The sequence below is a fragment of the Linderina pennispora genome, assembly GCF_002104995.1.
Source record: "Linderina pennispora strain ATCC 12442 chromosome Unknown DL89scaffold_14, whole genome shotgun sequence".
NCBI lineage: Eukaryota > Fungi > Kickxellomycota > Kickxellomycetes > Kickxellales > Kickxellaceae > Linderina > Linderina pennispora.
This window is the reverse complement of record NW_024468262.1, coordinates 485,162-508,043: the sequence shown is the minus strand read 5'-3', so window position 1 is coordinate 508,043 and position 22,882 is coordinate 485,162. Positions and strand designations below refer to the sequence as shown.

Here is a 22,882-nt window from a genome sequence, read left to right as displayed (position 1 = left end):
TGTTCCTATCCCAGATCTGCCTAATGATCCCCATCCTACACCTGGCCCTTTTTCAAGGATATCGTACCAACAGCTGACCTTGTTCGTCTGTCTGGAGTTTCCTACAGTGGTGAAGTGTCTAACACAGCCTGGCGTATCAGCTGCATTGAGTTCGATCACCATCTGGCTTCTGCTACTGTTTCTAGGTGTCCTGGCTTTGATCGAGGCTTACAACCTGCTCCATGCGGAGTTAAAGTCTACGCATGAGGAATATGGAGGAGGCCAGTCGATTGCCTCATTCGATCTCTGATGTATGCTGGTTTTACCGTTGAGCGTACCTTAACTGCCCCACCAGAAGCTCTTCAGCAACATCACTAACCGCAAACGATTCAGCAACTATATGTTCAAAGAGATAAGCATGGAATTATACCACACAGAATCGCGATAGCCCCTCTCGTCGGCTCAGTCCATAAAATAAGTGCGCATTTTGGATATTCACTTCCTCAAGCAGTCAGCAGCGAGAAAAACACAAGGTTCATGGACAAGCTAGCCCAAGACTGGCAGGGCTGGTCTGAAAAGTTTTCGGAGCAAGCAGCTGACAATAACTAGCGAAATCGATACTTCGCCAGTACATTCGTTCCTGCGTTTGTGATATTCTCAGTTCCCAAGTCCTTCACATCCCACTGAACATTCAAATCATTCTGCCAGCTCTTCAAAGCAGGTGCCGTGCGTATCTGTTACGAAATGTAATATTTACACATCGCGGACAGACTGGTAGACCATTCAAGGGGCAGCTAGTCCAATCTCCTAGGCAATGACTACTATGCACTTGAAATATTGGCTTTGTTGCTACAGCGCAGAGGCGGGACCATTCTGCAATGCGATTCGCAGCAAGGGCTTTGGGTACACTCTATCCTTTTATCTAAACCTACAGGTCCTGGCATGCTTGTACTTGATGTCGATCGGGCATCAGATGCATCCATGGCCATTTTGGAAATGCGAACATTCGTGTCTGGTGTTGGCGAGCACTGGGATAAATATGTATCCGAATTTGGCATCAACATTGTCCAGGTCAGCGATTGTGTATGAATTAGCATACTCACAATATTCTTCTCATCTGGCAAGCAACCAGCTGCAATTACAATAGCATTTTTGGATTTGCGTCGGCTAATCAATACATCATTTGAAGCCAAACACGTATTAGTGTCGTGACGAGTGCCGACTTGTGGACGGGTATGTGGCCTCCACCTGAAGTGGTTTGTAGCTCCTTGCCATCCATTGCTTACGGCTCGTTCTGACCCCTCCCGGATACTGAGCTCTCTGCTAGAGCTGGACAAGTTCGAGGCTCAAGGCATTGGGTGACCCTATAATTGTCATAAGAGTAAACTATCCTTCACAGTTGTGTTGCTTAGGATATAGAAACTCAATTTATAATACAGAATGAAATGATCAGCCCACATTTGCAAGAAACTTTTTGTATTGCAACATTACGAGAAGCAGCCAACATAGTTGCATAGCTTCTAGAATAGCAAGCAAATTACTTTTTCAAACCACTAGTATGGATTCTTGCTTCTGGTATACACGTAATAATTTTTCAAATGACTTTATTTATCCGGTCAACCATCGTGAGCATCGCCATCTAGATTTATGCATTATCTATCGAGGGTGTTCACTCGACTCATTATCGAGAGCAAACAGCGGGTGAACCTAGGCATTTCATGTATGTTTGTTTAATCAGGACCGGAGCCATATTGATACAAGCTACTTTTCGAGGGGAAGGCGCTTTAGGGTATTTGGAGGTGCTGAATGGGTGCTTGCGATTTTAGCCCAAAATATCCGAATAGTACCTGGGCTGGAATACAGTAAAAATCATTGGCAGATTGGATGGGTAGTCGAATGTTTATCAACTATTCTAAGCACCTATAGCATAATGGTAGCAGCAGAGTCGTGTGCCGAGCTTCTAAAAGTAATTTTGCAGGCGCAAAGCAGCTGCGAGGAGACGTTCATACCTTGGGGCTGCGACCAAACCGATTCGGAAAGATCAGATAGCCAGTATAGCTAGGCATCTACAGCAGGAAGCTGTGGCAGAGAGTTATCCGTCGTCAGTTGCGTGGCAGGAAACTTGAAAAGGGGCCAAACAGTATCGCTTATCATTGGAAGCCAAGCAGTTAGCATTCTCTATTTTGACACTTTTCGCCGGAGAGGCAGCATCAGATGAAGGTCGTTGAGGGGAACGCGCTGTCGACAACAGAGTTCAGGATAGTTAAAGAAGCTGATGTCTGACGACCTTGTCCCAGGGTACAATGATGTAGCAGCAGGACTCTCGGCAGAGGTCCGTAGTTACTTTGCTAGTCATCAGCACTACCGTCAGCTCAACACGCAGCCAATGCAGGTCATATTTGTTCACGGCACAGCAGGCGTCGGAAAGAGCGCAGTTATCAAGAGCGCGCTGCAGTCTCTTCCGTACCCTGTGATCAACAGCAGCCTCGGCGATATTGTGGTTACCGCTAATGGTACGGAATCCGCTGATGAGTACGTCAAACAGGCATTCACCTGATCTGCACGCACGGGCAGGCGCAGCAGCGGCATCCGTTATTGTCTTGGATCGAGTCGACGTCTTGGCCGACCGGGATCTGACACAGGAAATAGGCAAGTTGGGCATGCAGTTCCTTCAGTTCACGCAGAGCCTGCCGCCATCTGTCTTCATGATCCTCGAGTCGACTCGGCCAGCTACATCCATGCCGGCCAGCATCAAGCGCAGCATTGTAGTGCAGCATGCGCTCGAGATCCCTGTTCCAACCCGACCACGGCGTGAAAAAATTGTGCAGTATGCAGTTGCCAAGTATTCTCGAACTGAAGGTGGCACGGAGCCAGGTGATTCGTCGTTGATTTCCCGAATTGCCCGGGCAACCGCTGGATATGTTGCGCGTGATCTGTGCAATTTATGCCGCCAGGCGTACCTGCGGATGCTTCGCGCAGACAATGGACTGCGGAATGCAATGCTTGATGCCCGGCTTGTGGAAAGCTTTTCGCAATTGTCGCTGCAGGATGTGCAAGAAGGCGGAGAAAGGGTGGGCAGCTCGGCGCCAAAAGTGGATTAGACTTTTGCTGATGCCTTGCAGATTGTGCGACCATCGCAGCAGCTCGAGTTTGAGTGTGCCCTGCCGACAAAGACGTGGGCGGACATTGGAGGATATGGTCCGGTGAAGAGCATGTTGCAACGGTTTATGAAGTTGGCGACGTCCGAAACATCGTCGAGGCTGGGCATTAAGCCACCGACGGGCGTTCTTCTCCACGGACCAACGGGCTGCGGGAAAACCGCAATGGCACTGGCGATGATTGCAGATAGCTCATGCAATGTGATCTGCATCCGTGGGTAAGTGGCTTCATTGCGCAATTCGCAGTGTATCCTGAGATCGATTAGAACTGATGCAGAGAAGTATGTGCTATGTAGATCTGAGCTGTTCTCAAAGTACCTGGGCGAGACTGAGGCCCGGCTACGGCGTCTGTTCCAGGCAGCGCAGGCCTGCAGCCCCGTGTGTGATATTTATGGATGAGCTGGACGCAATTGCGGCCAAGCGCGGAGTGGTCGTCTGTAGAGAGCGGGGGGCCAGGGCTGCGTGTGCTCAGCACGCTGCTCAACGAGATGGACGGCGTGCATGAGACCAGGGGCGTCATTGCCGTGGGATGTACCAACCAGATTGATAAGATCGATGATGCGATTCTACGCCCAGGTAAGTCTTATCGCTGACGTGGAGCTATGTGCGAACAAGGCAGGGGCAGGCCCGGCTGTCTGCCTGCTTGAGCACGACGTGTATTTGGGGAGACCTCCTGCGAGCGATAGCAAATGATGTGGAGGGGTAAAGTCGGCTATCAGTTGATCTCTGCCACCCTGTCTCCCCCCCCAACGAAATGCGCTTGCTTTTCGGTGTGGAAGCAGGGAGAGGGAGCGCGCTGGTTATCTACGAGGCGGCAAAAGGCGCTAATGAATACCTCGCTGGCTTCTATTTTTAGGGCGATTTGACCAGCTGGTCCATGTGGGGATGCCCGCACTTGAGGACCGCGCGGGGATTGTGCAGACGCTGGCACGTAATTCGCCGCTAGAGGCCGATGTGCGTATGGATGAGCTCGCGCGGCTTACATCCGACTACAGTGGTGCTGAGCTGGAGCAGCTGTTCCGGGAAGCAGGATTGGCAGCCATGCGCAGCGATGCTGACGCTATTGCGCTGAGCATGGAGGATTTCATGGATGCACTCGATAAGGTCGACGACAATCAGCAGTGAGCTGGTGTGGATATTTATTGCCAAGTGCGCGCGATATCCTGTGCTACCCAGCACATGTGGTGGTCCTGGTGTGATTTTCAAATAGAGACAAAGTGGGTGCGTCCGTCGAGTGTGCAGCCTGTTTTCTAAGGAGCCCAAGGGGGCGCTATTGGGTAGAAGCGATGTGTGAATGCGAGCCGGCGTGTGTCTCCGGACCGCACAGGCCTGTGCAGGCTGTGCGTCTGAGAGGAGAAGAGTGAACGCCATTTCAGTATTGCAAAAAGGCAAAGAAGGAATGATTGACGAGATGTTCAAAGGGCACACCATGTATCGACCAAAAAAGCCACATTGTTCCGCGATGCATGTACTGGCAGTGAGCGACAAATTTGCGGATGTTTCTCACTCGGGCCAAAGAGAAATGGGGGAGCGGGCAACAACAAACAGGGCCTCCGATTGTTACAGATACGCGTCTGTAAATGCAAGACTGGGAGGAACCGCGTTTGTTTTTCTTCTCGCTTCGTCCCACCTGCAACAATCAAAATCACCTTCGGCCAAATGCTGCAATGCCTGCCCCAAGGACTGCGGCAGCATCCACTTACAATTCAGATGCGGCCCTCTGAATCCGGTAGTAGCTGACGCAGATTTAAAAGACGGGCGCCTCGCTGAAGCCGCCTCATTCTTCTTCCACCCAACCTTTGATGCCAAGCAGGCCTCGTCTTTTTCTTTCATCTACATACTTTTCTGCTGAGCTTCCGATTTCCCTTCATTGCAACCCGTGTCAGTCGCGGCTTTTCCTGCGCCTCTCTGACGACACCAGCACCATCACACCTGCGTAACCAGTGTTTCATTCTAAGCCGTGAGCCTCCGCTCGTTGACCAGCCCTTTTTATTTCCTCTCCCCACCACAGATTTCTGCTCTATAGCGCCCTTGTTCTAGTCGGCAGACCGCAAAATTTTGTTGAATATATCCCAGAAGGCACAGCGAGTTTTAGGATATACGAGGTTGCTCATGTGCCGTTTCAGGAAACGCACACGCCCAGTCATTTGCGCTGGGAATCCAGGTCTTTCACTGCCCGTTTTGCACCGAGTACTTTGCCCTCGACATAAACCAGCTCCAGCACCACATGCGTATAAACCACTGACGAAAAAGTCGATTACATACACAGCACATCTATATCATTTCCTTGTTGAATACACACATCCTTTACACATATTGGATATACGCATGCCGCAGATCCCAGGTGCCCTGGCTAAAAAGCCGGGTACGCGAATAGGGGGATCTGGGGCGAGCGGATATGGATTGAAAGGGGGAGGGGGCTATTACTCGTGTGCCTGGCTTTTGTTCATCAGGCAGCTCCAAACTCTTGCGGAAAAGGGGGTGGCCTAGGATCAGCTCGTCTGGGCAAGCCAGCATGAGTCACGGGTGAGCCGTCCCGTTTATGATGAGTCGGATAAGACCTTCCACAGCGAAGCTCGTGTCCAGCACACTGGACGCCTTAGGCCAGCCTGCCATTAAGGAGCGGCACCGGAAAGTTGCCCATCGACGCTATGTTCGTTGTGGAACTGGAAGATCTTGGCTGCTCATCTGTGGCACCTTGAGAGAACGCCTTGGTGCCAGAGTCTCGCAGCAGCTAGCGGTGCCAGCATTGATCCGCTACCAGGACCGCCCTGCGCTCGACTTTGGTTTTGCAAGCGCGGTGAGGGGCTAGATATAGCTGGTGTCCAATTGGCCAAACCAGCGTTCCTCCATATGGAAACACCCTCGCCTGAGGCTTGACGCCAGGGACCTTTTTGGTTTTTTAGACTCCTTGGGCTCTTCTCTCCTGCTGACAACCGCATTTTGCATACTTTCTCCAAAGCGCTATTTGGGCCTTTCTGTTCAAACTTTTATTCTCTAGCATTTCCGGGTTGGCACTAGAGCTCAGAGGACGTCACCCCAAAGGAAGAAAACAACTCCTCTCGAGCCGGCTAACCAACTGGAGGGACACTGGACGGCTGCGGTTGTTTTATTTTGTTCCGCCTTGACACAACAATTGCCACTTTTTCGCTTTTGTGTCGTTCATTCTCAGTGTAATTCAAGACGGCAATTTCGGCACCCTTCGGCACTGCAGACTAACACATGGGAGTCAAGGGACTATGGACGCTGCTAGAACCGTCAGGGCGACCGGTGCGCCTCGAGACACTGGCAGGCAAGCGGCTGGCAGTAGATGCGTCCATCTGGCTGTACCAGCTTTTCAAGGCCATGCGGGACGACGACGGGAATCCCTTGGAGGAGGCGACACATTCTCGGGTTTTACCGGCGTATCTCTAAGCTACTGTTCTACGACATCCGGCCAGTCTTTGTCTTTGACGGTGCTGCGCCCGAGCTGAAGAAGGCGACGGTCGCTGAGAGGCAGGCAAGGAGGGAGGAAAGAACGCGGGATGCGAAGCACGCGGCACAGCAATTGCTGCAGACAAGGCTGAAACTGCAAGCACTAGAGGGCGTGGATGGGTCAGCAGAGGAAGCAGTGGATGGAGACAGGTACGGGTAATTTTAGGATGGTAGTTGTGCGTGGGGACGGGCTCTCTCTTCCTCCGGTCGCCCGCTGGAATGTAGAGGACTGGAGAACATGGCTGAATGGGGGGGTGCCTTTTTGCAACTCAGATTCTTGTGCGTTCTCTGACGAGAGGGCAGCGACATAGGTCTAGAAATATCCGAGTCCCCTGGGAGTGGCACACGAGTTCAGGTCCATGTACTAACTGCCTTTTCCCCTTGTAGCACCGGCAGAGAACACCACACGCCAAGCCCGGCGAAAAAGCGGAAGCGAGACGAATATGAATTGCCACCCATGGAAAATGAGGCGCTGGCAACACGGCTCGGCAACAGGGACGATATGCGGATGGCCCATCCGGATGACCTGCGTCAGCTCCTGGCACTGGTGACAAAGAACGCGGGAAGCATCAACAACCTGGACGAAATAGCGATCGACACCGATTCCGCAGCATTCAAGGCATTGTCGGCCGAGGACCAGCACGACCTGATAGTGGCGCTAAAGGTGCGGTCTCGCCAGACATCGCACAACCGGCTGCAGGCTATGCTCGAGTCGTCCAACACGTCGATGGACTTTAGCAAGCAGCAGATCAGCAGCCTGGTCAAGCGCAATAACCTGACGCAGCAGTGGCTCGAGGTCACCGGGGCTGGGCACAGAGTCACGGCGCTTGCTCCTGGCCAGGTCACCAGTGGGCGTGTTGCGTCGGAGAGGAATCGCGAGTACACGTTGATCAAGAGCAGCCAGCCAGGTGGTGGATGGACACTGAAGATGAGTGGCGGCGGTGCAGCGAAAGAGGAGGTTGAGGAGGGTACACCTAGCAACGAAATAATGATTAGCAGTGACGAAGAGGATGTCGATGCTGAAGACGATTCCGACGCGTTTGAGGATGTCGATATCGAAAACGAGCAGCCGCGGTTCCATGCACCAGCAGCGCCAGCAACTGATCAGATCGGGTACCCGTCCCATCTGCACCAGCCTCACCAGCCTCACCAGCCACAGAGCATTGTGCTCCGACAGCCTGGACCCGATGGGACCAACGCCACATCCTATGCAAATATGCAGCCGGCCGGGGCATCAGTAGCACCAGCCCACCTTCAGCCACACGGTCTCGGATCCGCCCACCCGACACACATTGTGCAGGATGCAGTACCCGTCACCGGCAATACAGCGGAGTATCCGGATGTACAGCAGATGGCGGCGACAGGGCCGTCGCCGATGGCCAGCTCATTCGACGACCTGGCAATCGAATCAGATGGGTCAAGCGCTCTCGCTAGTAACGACCTGGACTACGGCAACTACGAAAGCAACAGCGAAGTAGCCGTCAGCGACATCGAGGCGAATGCCAATCTGCTGGCCCTGTACGGCGACTATGGACAGCTGGAGGAGCTGCACCGTAAGCGTGAGGAGGAGATCCGGCAGCAGCGCGAGCGCGAGGAGTACACAATTGTGGCGATGAGTGTGCAGGACTTTTTGAACATCTGGATGAACCTGGCGACGCCAGCGATGCTCGATGCGGACCCGTTTATCCGCGTGAACATGCAGAGGTGGCTGCTGGAGGAGAGACTCGACTCGTTGCGTATGATGGCGCATAAGGCGTCACGACAGTTCGAAAAACAGCCGGAGCTTGATCTCGAAGAGCCGGAGCTGGACGGGGCAGTACTAGATGTCGATGCGTACGAGGAGGTGCAGCAGCTACGTGCCAGGGTCTCCACGCTGGCGCTGCTGTCCAACTACCTGTCGTATGCCGTGAAGTGGCGCGAGGCCAGGGAAATGCCTGCTCAGCACCCGCAGGTGCACCAGGTGGTGGAGCCAGAGGAAATTTCTGGCACGGGCTCGCCCGAGGTGATTGCCCTCGAAAGCAGCTCCTTGCTTGCTGGCAGCGATTTGCCGCGCGGTATGACGCAATTTGCCGATGAGCCCGAGGCCGCACATGACGAGCAGCGTAAGCGCGATCTTGTATTTGCCAAGGCCGAGCTGTTTGCCCAGGATTCGGCCGATATCCTCCCACAAACAAAAAAGCACCGGACCACGGGCATTGCAGTGCACAACATAGATAGCGACAGCGAGGACGATGTAGACAGCTCGGTAGCAATTGTGGAACAGCAGGCCAGCGATGCTGACATTGGCAAGTCTGAGTGCAAGGCGTCTGAGGACTCGGCCATAGCCCTGGACGCAAAGTCTGCTGAGCATGACGACGACGATGACGAGGCGGCTATGGATCAGCAGCAGGCAGAGCTGATGCGCAACGAGCAGGACGAGTACGCACACTTTGTCGACAAGCTCAAGCGGTCAATCGACCCCGAACAGCAGGCAAAGCGCAGCAGCTACGAGGGCATGCGCGCCGAGCTCGAAAATGAGCTGCAGTCCTTGCGCGCGCGTGTGCGCGACAGTCGGCGTGACGCGTCAACGATGGACAGCGATATGGTCGAGGATGTGCGTATGCTATTGACGATGTTTGGAGTTCCGTATGTCACTGCGCCAATGGAAGCTGAGGCCCAGTGCGCGCGGCTGGTTGAGCTCGGACTGGTCGACGGAATGGTCACCGACGACTCAGATGCGTTCCTGTTTGCACCCACAGATACCACGCGCGTGTACCGGAACTTCTTCCAAAAGGACAAGTTCGTCGAGCTGTACACGGGCAGCAATGTGTTTCGCGACACCAGCCTGTCGCGCCGCGATTTCGTGTTCATGGCGTGCCTGCTGGGCAGCGACTATACGGTGGGAATCAAGGGCATTGGCCCGGTGCTGGCCATGGAGGCACTGGCGGAGTTTGGCCCCAGCGTTGGCAGCGAGCACGCGGTCGTGGTCGAAGACGAAGACGCAGTAGTAGGCGCGCTGACCCGGTTCCGCGAGTGGTGCGATGCAGTCAGGGGCGTATTGCCTGGCGCCAGCATCCCGGAGGAGCTAGTTGCCACTGCTCTGCACCGCCGGCTGGCCCGTGTTGTGCGCAATTCCGAGATGCCGACGCGGTTCCCGGACCCGCGTGTCGTCCACGCGTACTTTACCCCGCTGGTGGATGAATCCAAAACACGGTTCGAGTGGGGCACGCCAAACATGGAGCTGATGCGCGGGTTCCTGGCGGACAAGCTCGGGTGGGACGAGGACAAGACCAACGAGACCCTGGTCCCGCTGCTGCGAACCATCATGGGGCACCGCAGCGCGCAGGATTCCGAGACCCCCGGTCCGCGCCAGGCAACCCTGGATGCATACACCAGAAACACCCACAGCAATGTGTCGCAGCGTCCAAACCAGGAGCTGGCCAGCATTATGCGCAGCAAGCGCATCGACAAGGTGATCTCGTCGCGCAAGCGGCAGGGCCTGAACAACTGAACCCGGCGAGGGTTTCTAAACACCCTTCAATCTGTATAATCTATTTTTGTTTTTCCAACCGACGAAAAAAACTCCCCTCCTCATGTGCACCCTTACGCCAGCAGCGGGTCGTAGATTTGCACTGCGCAGTCCTCGCCAACAGAAGCCAGCATCGGCCGCGAAATAGCGACCTGGTCAGACTCGCGCTGCCACGCCACGCTCCACACCGCCTGCGAGTGCTGGCTGTGCGTCTCGACGCACGCGCGCTGGGCGATATCCCAAATCTTCACCTTGGTGTCGACTGATCCCGACGCAATGTACTGCCCATCCGGGTGTATCTCCGCCGACAGCACCCAGCCTGTATGGCCCAGGAATGTGGCCACCGCCGACCCATGCCGCACGTCATGCAGCTGGATCTGCTTGTCGTCTGAGGCGCTGACAATCAGACCCGAGTCCCTGGAGAACGAAATCGACCGGATGTTGTCCGAGTGCCCGGCAAACGTGCTCACCAGCGAGCCCGTAACCGTATCAAACACATACACGCTGCTGCCGACTCCCGCGCACGCCACAAGCGCGCCATCGGGGCTGGCCGCCATCGCATACATGAAGTTGGGCCGCGACGTGCTGAGCTCGCTGACCAGCGCTCCCTTATCCAGCGACCACAGCCGCACCTTGCCCTTGTCAGTGCATGAGCCGATCATGCTGCTGCGCGTGCTTGTCGTGTCGTCCTCTCCATACACTGTGGTCTCGTTGATGAACCGTGACTTCCATGCATTTATCGCCCCGGCGTCAATCTCCAGCAGCGGGCTGGTCTGCGTCCTGGTGCCGTCGAGGGACTCGATGTCCCAGAGCCGGATCTTGTTGTCCATTGATGACGTCAGAAGCCGCGTGCCCTGCTTGTTCACGTCGAGGGAGGTGATTGCATAGTCGCTGCCCTTGAGCTGCTGCATGCATTCGCCCGACTGCACGTCCCAGATTTTCACTACTTCGTCGGAACCGGCTGTTGCTAGTTTGTGCTGTCCCGAGATCCAGCTGGCGTGCCAGATATCATCCTCATGCGCCTGGTCGATTAGTGCCCCGGCCGAGTACAATGCTGACGACATTTTTTGCGACTATTGAACTATGACGCTATCTGCGAGATGAGAAAAGGTGATTGCAAAGACAATATCCCAGTGTTGGCGCCTACGCCATGGTGATCATCACACTGTGGTAGCGTTGTAGCCATTATGGTTCGCGAGATGGCAATCTAGCTGACATCTCTATCTTGCCTTCCCTCTCCCCTTTTAATCGACAAGCTGGGCACACAGGGGCACACAAGTGGTTAGCTGTATGCTGCCTTTCCACTTGCTGGGGCACTGCCTGCTTCAGCTGCAATCGGGCACATTCATCATCATCACCATTCCCTGCCGCGTGTGGTGGTTGATATGTTACTTCAGTCTACCATACCATAAATTGGATATGTATGTGGTTGTCGCTGGCGGTGTTAGGTCATGAGCCTGTCTTTGCGCCTGCTCATTTGCAAACCGCTGGCGAACGAGACAAAAAAAAGCTTCGCATTTGCGAAAATCCCTCCTGGCACAGATTCTTGGCTATGCCAATCCCTTACGTTTTTATGAGTGATGAAACTGTAAGCAAGGCAAGACAGACACGCAGCCAAGCCAGTCATTAGACACGAAATCAACAAGCTGTTCATCCTACCGCGACCGTGCTTGATTTTTATTTTTAGCAGCGGATCTGGGGAGACAGCATCGATCATCTGTCGCCAAACTGCCTAATCACTATTGCACCCTGTCTTTCAGCTCTGCTTTTCTTTGTTCAATCGCCCACCACAATAAGCATACCACCCGCATATACCATGGATGACGACCGCGCTATATTCAATCGCACTCCGCCGCCGCCATACTCTGAAGACGACCCTAGCACCCGGCCGCCCCAGTACGTCACAGAAGAGTCACGCAGCAACACCATCCAAAATCCCTCCGATCACTTCGTCGCACCCACAGTGGACGACGATAATGAGTTTATTAGGAGCAGCGTTCCGGTGGAGGATGACCGTGTTGTCGCTGCTGCTAGCGCTTTCCACTGGAATATTACCAGGTGGGGTAGCTTGAAGAAAATCAACTGGAGCATGGTTTTCGACGCCGGCGGCACTCAGTGGCAGCTAAAGCTCATGCTAAAGGGCAACAGGTCCACAGGCAATGTCTCAATCTACCTCTGCCACGTTCCTACCGACCGCACTGCCAACAGGAAGGTCTATGCGTCGTTCTCATTTGCGATATCCAACGCAAAAGTCCCGTCAATTGTAGCTGTCGAAAGCACATCACACGAATTCACCCATGTGGAAGACGACTTTGGGTTCACCGGGTTCATCGACAAGGCTGATTTGCGAAAGCGTCTGCCCGGCTACACCCGGCCTTTGCTGGTTGAAGACCGCCTGCGCATTAGTGTCTATCTACGCGTCTACCACTACCAGGACGGACTAGCCGACGGCAACGATAGCGACTATGAAGATATCAGCGACAGTGAGGAAATCGACCAGCCAGCTGGCCTTCGAGGACGCTCTCAGGCTGGCTTCTTGGGTCTGGCCAATGACAGTGCATCGCTATATATGAATTCGCTGGTGCTATCACTCTATCACATACCGATGCTTCGCATGGCTGTGGCGCGTATAGACAGGCGTGGCGGGAGGCAAGGCAGGGCCCTTGGCCATGCCCTGCGGACTACCTTTGAAAGTCTACGTGCTGACGACTCTCCTCCAGACGCCTCTGCCATTGTCGCTGCACTACAGGATCAGTACGACGAACTGCCCCGAACAGCAACCATCCAGCATTATATGCGCCTTCTCTGCGAGAACCTTGGACAGCGCATGCGTGGCACTCAGGACGAGGGAATAATTGACAGCCTGTTCATGGGGCTGTGCCGCACGACCACAAAATGCCTAGATGTCAATTATCACAGCTCTCGTTCAGAGCCCATTTACGATCTGTCGCTCAACATCAACGTCCCATCTACGCTGCAGGAGGCAATTGATGCTTACTGTGCACCAGAGGTTCTCCGTGGCGACAACAGATATCTAACCAATTCATATGGATACCAAGATGCGACTCGCAGTATTGGATTCGAAAAACTGCCACCAGTGCTACATATACACCTCAATCGCTTCGAATACGATGTGAACTCTGGAGCGCTTCGAAAGAGCTCGCACAGACTCAAGTATGCGATGCACCTTAACCTGGCTCAACACCTCGCTCTCAATGCTGACCGGTCCCAGACATGGCCCTACGCCCTGCATGGCATCTTGCTGCACACTGGAGACACGGAGGCTGGCCGGCACTTTTGTATATTGCGTCCTAGAATCGCTGACGAGTGGTTCTGCTTCGAGGACGACCTCGTATACCCTGTTTCGTCGGATTTTGTGCTGGACGCAACTGATGAGATTGGCCACGGCGTCGAGCAGGACGACCCCCGCGTCCGTGACCACCAGAGGACAAGCAGGTTTAAGAACGCATACATGCTGGTGTACATCCGTACCACTATGCTCACGCAGATATTTGGGTTCCAAGACAGTTTGCCCAGACCACCACCGCCCCCAGCTACACCAGCCGAACCACGCGCATCGTCATCTATTTCTCGACAGTCGGACGAACAGCTGACGGTAGTAGCATACGTCATCACCCATGACCAAGTGGTAAACCACCAAGGGTTTGACCTCTGCAACCATCCCAATATCGGAGGCCTCTCGGGGAACAGTCTAGTTGAGCTGTTTGTACCGTTGACAGCGACAACTGCTGAGCTCAGGAGTCGGGCTGCTTCATCGTTGGGCTGTCGGCCAGATGAATTCAGATTCTGGTGCATGACACCTCGCGTAAACAAGACGCTGCGCTGTGAGATGCCAATGGCCTGGTCATCCACCACCACGGTCAAGGATCTAATAAAGTATCATGGAACGTCGTCCAACTCGCTTTATCTGTACTGCGAGTTGCGTATGCTGAGCGACCCGGTGTTCTTTGGTCGGATACCGATACCGCAAGGAGTTACCATGATCCATTTGAAATTCTACAACCATGCTGAGGGCAAGATGATTGGGCTCGGCCACATCTACGTCAACGCCAGGCTGCCGATAAAGACCATCCTTCCGATCCTCTGCCAAAAGGCGGGCCTTGCAAAGAAGACTGAGCTGCTGCTTTATGAAGAGATCAAGCCGTGGCTAATCGAAGCTATCGATCCCAAAAAGAAATTCGAGCAAGTAGAGCTTCAGCTGGGCGACATCATTTGCTTCCAGGCCAAAGCAAGCGCCGACCTTCAAAGCACTGAAGCTCGAGCTCACCCCAAGCTGATAACGGGGTTCTTTGACCGCTTAGCTGCACGTCTGCGCGTGCAAAACGAGGACCGCAATCACTGATATCGAACCGGATTCATGTTTTCTGGACAGTAATAATACTCCAATGGACTCTACAAAAAGTCAGTCATTTCCTTCATGAACTTTTGGTACTCGTCGTCAAGGGACGAGTCCTTGCTGGGCGCCTTGAGCGTGGGGTCCTTTGCGGTTGGTGTGCTTTTGAACTGCACACCAGCAGCTGGCTTGATGGCATTGCGAAGCGTGGGTCCGAGTCGTGGCATTGGACCACTAGCAAATGGACCAGCATCAACATCGGGAGCTGCATTCACTACCATCTTTGGTGCACTAGGCACAGATGCGATCACACGCTGTCGCTCCTTTTGCTTTTGCTTGCGAGCAATAGCTGCCGGGACAAATGACCGCAGCTCCTTCTGAAGATTCCGGACTTCGGGCTCGGCTGCAAGCACTGTAGCAACTGGAACCGGCCTTCTTGGTGCTTCGCTGGCACTAGCAGGTCGCTGCTGGCCACGGTGATTTGGGCCATACGGCATCTGCCGTTGCTGCCGGTAGTTTTGATGATGACGCACCGGATTTCCATGGCTACCGCTACCATGGGATTTATGGTGCGGATTCTGTCGTTTGTACATTGGCGATGGACCCTTTGGTAGTGGTGGCCAGATTGAGTCTATTTCGAGGTCCTGCGGGAGCAGCGGTGGTGTCCCTGGAGGCATTGGCGGCAGCTTGTCGTCTACAGCCTCATTCGATTCCTCTGTTTTCTTAGCTGGCTCACCAAAATACGATACGGTCTGGATTCCCAAGTCATCCACACCCGTCAGAGTGTGAACTGTATCGTTTCCACCATATTCATAGGCACCATCATCGTCGCTCTGTTCTGAGTTGTCGTCGGCAGCGTCTGCTGCCGCTAGTGGATCATAGCCAGCTGCATTGTCTTGTGTCTTCCACTTTTTCGGATCAATACCAGCCTCCTTTTGCCGCGCTAGCGTTTCCTCCAGCTCCTTCTCCATACTCGCCAATTTTTCCTTCTCGATTGCTGTCATTTTACGCGACTTAGGAATCTCCTTGTATTTGTCGATAGCCCGTTGCATCTTGTACGTGTTGCGGTGCAATATGGCCTCTTCACGCATCTTCTGCCGAACCTCTTTGTTCTTCTTTGCTTCACGCTTCTGCTGCTGCCTGCGATATGCATCTGCAGGATTTTGTACTTTTCCCATAGCGAATTAGTGAGTGGATAAAAAGCTGCTGAGGATAGATTAGATAAATAACATACCACCTAAAAGTAGCCAGAAATGGCGTATATCACATACCAATATTTGCGCTATTATGGCCAATAGCCATTATGTTCAGAAACCATTATTTAACTCGGCGCCTTGTGCTCATATGCTTCAGAACCTCGCTTTTAAAACTAGTAGTTTCTAAGTGGCATAAACTATAATGCAACCGTCGATGATGACCACCATCAGCACCCATTGGAATATATGCGGGGTGTTGCTCCCATGTATAAAACAAAGTCATAAGGCAACAAGCAGCAGTTGTTGCATAGCTGACCCTGATTCCTAGATCCACGCCACAGCGCTTGCGTAAGGGTATAGTGGCTGTACTATATAGTCTAGCACATGTCCACGTAGCTGTAGGTATCCTTGGTTTCTTAAGTCAACTCGTATCCCAACAACAATGGCAGCAAAGTAGGGGTGCGGCTTTGATATTATTCTTGACCATATTGGCAGGGAGGCTCTCTATAGTCTTTGCCACTGGACCTACTGATCTGGTCAGCAATGGCTTGCATTGCGTCATCATGCAGAGACATGCTGAGGGGAGTGTCAGGACGACCGGTGCTAGATCGAACATCCATCTGCCACAGGTACCAGTACGAGCCCAGGTGGGCACGGAGCTGCTCAGCCATACGCACTGGGGCGGCAATGGATAAATGGACTGGTGTTGTGTACGCATTCCCGACTCCTGCAACTGTGCCTACACAGGTCAGAATGGTGAGTTGCATGGCAAAGCAGTTCTAGTTGCAAATGCATGCTGTGCCTTACCATTCACCGTGCAAACAAGAGTGTCGATGCATGGTGCCAGGATCTCTGCTAGCCAGCGTGGCAGGTGCCCGGTCTTCTCAAAGCTGCTATTATAGACGCCGATAGCGTTGGCATCATGGGTGTTGCTGGGCTCGCGCCTCAGCTCGATGCATTCGCAGACCGATGTCAGCCCTGTGTAGTACTGCCGCCCGACGACATGTGATTTGAACTGCCCGTGGACAACTGACGCCATTATACAGATGCAGGTTGGTAGATGAGGAAGACAAAGGCAGCCGTTTGCCTCAAGAGCTCACTGCCAGTCGGCGCATTTTATGTGCCACCGAACAGCGCGTTCAGTAAAAGCAGTCAGATCACGTGCGCTCCCACTATCACTGCTGGCCAGCCGCCCCATGCGGCTGCGGCTAAATTGCCAGCGCTGTAGCGGAGAAAGTGGAGAAAAAATCGATCAAAAAAAGCATCGATTCTGCCACGGTTGTAAGTCGTCACTTGAGCGCTGCAATCGCTAGAGGGCCGCTCGCTTCTGAGCGGCGGTCCGTGTTTCGTATATCGCAGATGCGGGGACATATAAAGGAACCGGGCCGCAAATTCCAATTTGCCTTCCGAGCCGAAGCTCCTCGTATATCTCGCAACACACGCACACACACACACACACACCAGATACATACATGAATACAACAAGGAGTCAATTCACCGCCTTGGAGCGGGAGGATCTGTCGATTAGGCCGCCACCGGAGCTGCTGTTGAGCCCAGGTGCTTGGTGTGCGTGAAGAGCGTCTGCCAAGCAATTGGCGCACTTTCTTTTCTCCACTTTCGCAACGCTCACCAGTCTGCTGTTTTTATTTTTGCTTTCTACGACCTCGCATTCCATGTCGAATTCGCAGCTCTCGCTCAGTCAGCTCGCTGGGGGAGATGTCCTAAGGCAGGCTCTGAGCATCGTGTATGGCGACATTGCATACAGACGGTTTAACCTCGACGAGTACCGCATTGTTGCCGAACTGGCCACCGTCTGCCGCACCTGGCACCTGGCTCTGGGCAAGTACCTTTACCGCACAGCATTCATCGAGCGTGTCTTTACGGATGGCACCACCGACGGCGACGGAGGATCCAAAAAGTCCAAGTTCGTGACCAATATTGGTGCTATAGTTGCTGCAGGCATGTCCGGCCACACACAGCACATCAGGACGCGAGCCATCATGCGGCCAGTGAGAACACCGCGGTTCGACCGGATGCTCGAGTTCTGTGGGTTCGGGTCCGCCGACTGGGGCTCGGTCAGGACCATCTCGTTCAGGGCGGCATTTAGAGACGACCGGAATGCCCCTGTTGATGAGTATGCCCAGGAATCCGCTGCCTACCTCATCCGGCATCTGCCAGGGCTCACAGACATTAAGGGCAGTGTCTCCATCTACTCGCCGGTCATCAGCGGGATCTATTCACGCCTATTGCACCACTTCATGCCCCAGCTCAATATGCTCATCATCGGCAAGCACCTGTCAAAATTCAAGCTCGACCAGTTTCCTGAGAGCATTACAGTTATAGAACTTGATGCACGCTCGCTGGCCCAGGCTGAGGGCATTCCTCGTGTCCTAGCTGCACCACTGCGGACAATGACCATCACCAACGCCAACAGTGACTTTTCGTGGGATCTGTTTGTCGGACCTGCCTCTGGTTGCCTCGAGTTTCCCAGCCTGGCGAATCTTAGTCTGAGCTGCCAGGAGGGCCAGATCCCGCTCAAGCTCGACAGTAGCCAGATCAACGCAAGGTTCCCACGCCTCCGGACTCTGCACATTGGGCGCCCAAGCTCCTTCTTTACGGACCCCTGTGCTGTTCTCGGAGGCTTACGTCTGGAATCATTGACTATCTACGAGGACATTAGTCGCCTTGGGAAATTCGACCCGCGACTGATTATTGACTTGAAGCATCTTGAGATTGAGACGGCGAATGGTATAATCCAGCTGAATGACGCCTGGAATGTGGCCATATCACAGCTGCTCGCAACAGAGTCGCAGGTCAGAGCGGCTAAGCTGAGCCTCCTACCATCGCCATCGCCATTCAGCGGAACTGTCAGATGGCCATATCTTCAGAAGCTGGAGCTCAACGTGATGAGATATGACTGGGAGGGATACGAGCGGCTTATATCGCAACTGCCGTGTCTCAGGAGCCTGAGGATTGGACACGGGAGCAGTGATTACCATGCTGAACCGCTTGGTGAACCCAGCGATGTTAAGAGCCCTATCAGCACAAGCCTAGAAAAGCTGGTCATTGATAGCGCAGACTATTCAGTAGGCAGCCATTTGCCGTGGGTAGAACAGCTGGTGCTGCGAATTCCCTCGCTGATGACTCTGTGGGTCCCACCAAATGACAAGCCATACTTTGTCGGGCTGATAGCCTTACACAAACGGGATATTTGTGTCAACGACTACGAAGAGTAGATGAGTAAAATGGCTGATGCAGTCGAAATCCCCTCGCTACAGCAAACTGTGCAGGCCACGCAACGCCAGTAATATTAGAAATAGAGAGGTTGATTTGATGAAATGTTTATGAAGACTCCGCCAGAGGGCACCGAATCCAAAAGTATTTACAGTGGAAGATGGGGATAATGGTCTTGGTGAAGGATCTCTTGCAAAGGTTTGGTTTGTAAGGGTGGTCGAGCGTCTTGGTTTGGTGCTGATACTCTGGACTGCTAAAAGTATAAGAAACCTATCCTATATCCATGCTCATTTGCCTCTCACCAGGCTCCATGGCTCCCAGGGGAGGAGAGGAACTCGGCGAATGGCCAAGGGCAGAGGGGGTATATATATTCCCCATGCTCGTTTGCAGTTCACCAGGCACTACCACTTCAGAAAGTGGAAGGGTACCAGAGGGGAAGGGAAGGCTGAAGGATGAAAAATAGAAAGGATTTTGAGAGAGCTAGAGAAGGAAGGAGGGGCTATGAACAGTGAGAACAGCATGTGTGTAGGCTGCTGAGGCACCATCCTCAAGCACAAAATGGATTTTCTTCAAAAAGTGCAAGTCACTGTGAAAGCCAAGTACCGAGGGCTGGACACTGCAGCTCCAGTACTAGTTCTGTTGAGGCTGCAGCTGGACCTTGGGATGAGAGTACCATTGTCCATAAGGAGCTGTACTGTGCGGATCTATTTCTATTGCCATCTATGCACATTTGGTGCATTCAAAAAGAGGAGGTGAAACAGCGAAAAACAAGGCATGTTGTGATACTGGTAACTTAACGTGGTATATAACTAGTGACAGTAAAGAAACTAAGGAGGGCTGCTGACGCGCTGGCGTGTACTGAACTATATAGTGGGGCCACTATACTCTTGCGTATGCACTGTGGCGTGGATCTAAGGATCAGGATCAGTTATGCAACAAGGCAGGTTTGCCTCTAAGCCGCCAGGAGCAAAAATGTTGATGAGTGAAAATACTGGCGAGGGGAAATTTTTTGGCATGACAGCAGCCGCTCAATTTCTCTATAGCGAGCGAGTCTCTCCCTGGAACCAAAGAAGTTCCCTGTTCACAAAAAACGCCTCAACACAGCTCAATAGACTTGATACCATCAATATATCCAATATGCTCTATAGAATTTCTGCAATCACATCCTGGCACTGCAAACAGGTAGAACACCTGGTACCAGTCGTCAGCGAGCCAAGGACTATCATCTGAAAAACAGCAGTCACCGACGGGGTAGACTGGCTAGTGTGGATATGGACATAAAACTCGCTGAAGCCTTTACAGCATCAAACCCAGGATACCAGCGGTGGTATACATGACCCTTACGAATCCTAAACCACTCCTGAAATCTATCCGTCAAAACACAGCTCCACCCAAACAACCTTCAGCTGTGCTTTTCGTCATGTCAGATCTAAGTGAGGATGAATTCAGGCTTCCTCAAAGTAAACAGCCGCGCCTTCTCATTCTCAAGAATAAACCCGCTCCTGACGGTGCTTTAATCATCCGGTGTCAACAGTCACCTCTTTCAAGAAAACATCATTTGCACATATACCTTGTATTAATAGGCTTCAGTTAACTGTACAATAACAACATAAAAACTGCAAGTTGGCAAGAAACACTGGCCTGGAGAAGATATTGGAAAGCGCTTTTGTATATCGGCTTGGCTAGTGAGTTGACTGAGTGCAGTAGCCAGCATCTTTTGTCGTACATTGGGGCCCATCTACAGGTGTGTCCTAAGGAGTAATACTCGCAGTTCTGCTGTCTGAACAAGCCGTATTCATTGCAACCCCATGACCTACCCTAACTAGCCGACTCCACATCAAGGAGATAAACTTTCATTTCAGTTGATTTTAAAATCTGTCCTCTACCTCTACCTCTATCATCAATCACATATTTGCTGCTATGGACTCGACGGTATTCCCTGCACAAAACGTCCCACCTGACATTCTCTATCCTATTTTCGATTGCGTGGAGTATGGCAGGAAGCTGAAGAACGAGTGGGAAAGGTTGGGTCACAAAAAGGTGGTTGATGGTACCAAGTCGCTTCTTTCAATTGCGCAGGTCTGTCGCTCATGGAGAACTGCAGCGCTACCCTACTTTTACCAAAGCACCGAAACACTTCTAGGGCCTGTGTTGGATGTATCTGATTATTACCCTGAGATGGATTGCCCAAACCTCTTTATGGCAGCCGCTGCTGGACACAGCCAACTTGTTCGCTCAGCACATTTCTACCTTTCACTCGACCGCATTATTGACGGCATCTCCACCCGCTTGCTGAGTGCTGGCGCTCTTTCCACCGCGACTTTCCCAAACGTGACTGAGATCGTGCTCTATTTCTACAGCAGCAAGATATTTTTTAACGGCGACTATTCCGCAAAAGTCAGGCGATTCATTGAGCGCACCCGCCAACTGTTTCCCAACGCACAGGACTGCTCGCTCACTGTTCATTCGGGGCTGTGGATCGGCAAGGAGGACATGTACAGAGACCTAATGGGTATTCTCTTTCCAGCACCGAGAACCTTAATATTCCGCGACCTGGCGAATGCAAATGCCGTTCTGCATGGTGGCTTCAGCGCTGGGATTCAGCGGGTGTACCTCGAAATTGGCCATTCTTTTGAATGTCCGATTGTTCATTCAAACAGGGATACTATCGAAGAGCTTGTGCTTCATATATCGCTGGATCTCAGCCCGTGGCAAGCTGAAGGGGATATATCCGACGACCTGGAATCCTTATTCTGTAACACGTACCCGGAACTCACCAGCCTATCCATCGAGACGGGACCGCACGTGGTAGGGCATTTTCATATGCCAGATGTCAACCCATTTCCATTGCTGACTAGCCTTTCCTTGAACACACGCTGTGACATTGACATTGGTGTTCTGGCCGACGACTGTGGTGAAAATCTAACATCGCTTACGATGCACCTCACTGTGCCCATTTTCAGATCGCTTCGTGGCCGTGTGTTCCCTAACCTCAAATATGTCCGTATTCGGAGCACTGACTTCTCGGCTGCTTCCAATGCTATAGGCAATGTGATTGAGGTTACATATCTGCCGTTTTTGGTTGCGCCCAATGCGGAGTATATCGAGAACTGCTACAGCCTGCTCAGCTTCGGCCGGTCTCTGCCGTCTATCATCCCGCCAAACCACTCGAACCCGCACCTTCGGCACCTAATCATCAGGAAGATTATACCTACCCTCAGCGTATTCCAGCAGGTCCTGGCTCATTTCCCAGGGCTCATTAGGATTGGAATTGATGGGATCGGATCAGACGAAGGAGACAGTCTTAATCGCTCTGATGGCGAGATTAGCAGGCTGATGGCCGAGCTCCCAATCTTCAGTGCTCGTCTGAGACGCGTTGATTTGAACACCTTATTGCCGGTCAAGCCGCAGCTGGTCGTCGCTATTTCAAGACTGCCTTCCCTCAGGATGGTTACCATCAGAAATGTCACTGGAATGCTGAGCCAGTACAAGGAAGAAATTGGAAAATCGGTATACGATGAGTATCGCGATAGCCTGAGCAGACCGCTATTCTGTACCAATGGCCGCCGATAGGTATAGCTACATTTCCGTCGGCAATATATTAGCCTTAGCCTTGAGTGCCTTGCTAACCTTCAGACACAAAATGGGTGGTAATGAGTGTGTATGTAGACCAACGGGAAAGATGCAAGATGCTGGCTGAGAAAGGAAAAGGGGAACCCGACTAGTTTCTGGGCTCGCTACTATGTGGGGTAGTCTCTGGTGTGATGGTGCAGAAGTGATTCCGTGCTCCAATGCCAGCATGCCTTCATACCCGCATGCCTTGTATAAAGTACCATTGGCATTAGACTTGAAGTGTTGGGTGTTGATATATGAATGGGCTTTTGCTGAGTCCCTTACACAAATACCAGAGATGAGAATATGAAAGGAAAGTAGAAATGCAAGGAAAAGAGTATATAAGGTGACAACGCCTACATCACTG

At 52.7% G+C, this 22,882-nt stretch overlaps 10 protein-coding genes across 10 annotated transcripts; 7 read left to right on the top strand and 3 right to left on the bottom strand.

The window, feature by feature from the left end:
- Nucleotides 1–2,254: 2,254 nt before the first annotated feature.
- DL89DRAFT_295266 (AAA-domain-containing protein) lies at nt 2,255–4,262 on the top strand (the record flags this gene model as incomplete). Its single annotated transcript, XM_040890619.1, has 6 exons — nt 2,255–2,492; nt 2,554–2,996; nt 3,102–3,355; nt 3,434–3,515; nt 3,566–3,713; nt 3,994–4,262. 6 exons carry the CDS (start codon nt 2,255–2,257, stop codon nt 4,260–4,262), a joined length of 1,434 nt encoding a protein of 477 aa, XP_040740882.1.
- An 85-nt stretch (nt 4,263–4,347) lies between these two features.
- DL89DRAFT_61607 (uncharacterized protein) lies at nt 4,348–5,119 on the top strand. Its single transcript, XM_040891876.1, has one exon. The coding sequence runs from the start codon at nt 4,432–4,434 to the stop codon at nt 4,987–4,989; it is 558 nt and encodes a 185-aa protein (XP_040740881.1). The 5' UTR covers nt 4,348–4,431; the 3' UTR covers nt 4,990–5,119.
- A 939-nt stretch (nt 5,120–6,058) lies between these two features.
- On the top strand, nt 6,059–10,172 carry DL89DRAFT_269945 (PIN domain-like protein). Its single transcript, XM_040888495.1, has 3 exons — nt 6,059–6,530; nt 6,553–6,761; nt 6,999–10,172. The coding sequence occupies exons 1-3, from the start codon at nt 6,360–6,362 to the stop codon at nt 10,099–10,101; spliced, it is 3,483 nt and encodes a 1,160-aa protein (XP_040740880.1). The 5' UTR covers nt 6,059–6,359; the 3' UTR covers nt 10,102–10,172.
- DL89DRAFT_61589 (WD repeat-containing protein 61-like protein) lies at nt 10,130–11,362 on the bottom strand. Its single transcript, XM_040891875.1, has one exon. The coding sequence runs from the start codon at nt 11,181–11,183 to the stop codon at nt 10,194–10,196; it is 990 nt and encodes a 329-aa protein (XP_040740879.1). The 5' UTR covers nt 11,184–11,362; the 3' UTR covers nt 10,130–10,193.
- Nucleotides 11,363–12,157: 795 nt separating this feature from the next.
- DL89DRAFT_215573 (cysteine proteinase) lies at nt 12,158–14,374 on the top strand (the record flags this gene model as incomplete). The annotated part of the gene is made up of 1 exon (XM_040884288.1): nt 12,158–14,374. A coding segment is annotated over one exon (2,217 nt), but the record flags the coding sequence as incomplete, so codon positions are not given.
- DL89DRAFT_269943 (uncharacterized protein) lies at nt 14,237–15,684 on the bottom strand. The gene has a single exon (XM_040888494.1). It carries the CDS (start codon nt 15,649–15,651, stop codon nt 14,533–14,535), a length of 1,119 nt encoding a protein of 372 aa, XP_040740877.1. The 5' UTR covers nt 15,652–15,684; the 3' UTR covers nt 14,237–14,532.
- Nucleotides 15,685–16,142: 458 nt separating this feature from the next.
- Nucleotides 16,143–16,708, bottom strand: DL89DRAFT_286113 (uncharacterized protein; the record flags this gene model as incomplete). The annotated part of the gene is made up of 2 exons (XM_040889846.1): nt 16,143–16,408; nt 16,477–16,708. 2 exons carry the CDS (start codon nt 16,706–16,708, stop codon nt 16,143–16,145), a joined length of 498 nt encoding a protein of 165 aa, XP_040740876.1.
- Nucleotides 16,709–17,289: 581 nt separating this feature from the next.
- Nucleotides 17,290–19,041, top strand: DL89DRAFT_269941 (uncharacterized protein). The gene has a single exon (XM_040888493.1). The coding sequence runs from the start codon at nt 17,343–17,345 to the stop codon at nt 18,903–18,905; it is 1,563 nt and encodes a 520-aa protein (XP_040740875.1). The 5' UTR covers nt 17,290–17,342; the 3' UTR covers nt 18,906–19,041.
- A 1,122-nt stretch (nt 19,042–20,163) lies between these two features.
- Nucleotides 20,164–20,493, top strand: DL89DRAFT_269940 (uncharacterized protein; the record flags this gene model as incomplete). The annotated part of the gene is made up of 1 exon (XM_040888492.1): nt 20,164–20,493. A coding segment is annotated over exon 1 (228 nt), but the record flags the coding sequence as incomplete, so codon positions are not given.
- A 304-nt stretch (nt 20,494–20,797) lies between these two features.
- On the top strand, nt 20,798–22,761 carry DL89DRAFT_269939 (uncharacterized protein). Its single transcript, XM_040888491.1, has one exon. The coding sequence runs from the start codon at nt 20,824–20,826 to the stop codon at nt 22,474–22,476; it is 1,653 nt and encodes a 550-aa protein (XP_040740873.1). The 5' UTR covers nt 20,798–20,823; the 3' UTR covers nt 22,477–22,761.
- Nucleotides 22,762–22,882: the final 121 nt, after the last annotated feature.

Excerpts from the sequence above, each read along its gene's own strand:
- DL89DRAFT_269939 (XM_040888491.1), top strand. The coding sequence starts at position 20,824 with ATGGACTCGACGGTATTCCCTGCACAAAACGTCCCACCTGACATTCTC.
- DL89DRAFT_269945 (XM_040888495.1), top strand. The coding sequence starts at position 6,360 with ATGGGAGTCAAGGGACTATGGACGCTGCTAGAACCGTCAGGGCGACCG. Across the intron at positions 6,762-6,998 it reads GAAGCAGTGGATGGAGACAG|CACCGGCAGAGAACACCACA; the intron begins GTACGGGTAATT and ends TTCCCCTTGTAG.
- DL89DRAFT_61607 (XM_040891876.1), top strand. The coding sequence starts at position 4,432 with ATGCGAGCCGGCGTGTGTCTCCGGACCGCACAGGCCTGTGCAGGCTGT.
- DL89DRAFT_269943 (XM_040888494.1), bottom strand. The coding sequence starts at position 15,651 with ATGGGAAAAGTACAAAATCCTGCAGATGCATATCGCAGGCAGCAGCAG.
- DL89DRAFT_61589 (XM_040891875.1), bottom strand. The coding sequence starts at position 11,183 with ATGTCGTCAGCATTGTACTCGGCCGGGGCACTAATCGACCAGGCGCAT.
- DL89DRAFT_269941 (XM_040888493.1), top strand. The coding sequence starts at position 17,343 with ATGTCGAATTCGCAGCTCTCGCTCAGTCAGCTCGCTGGGGGAGATGTC.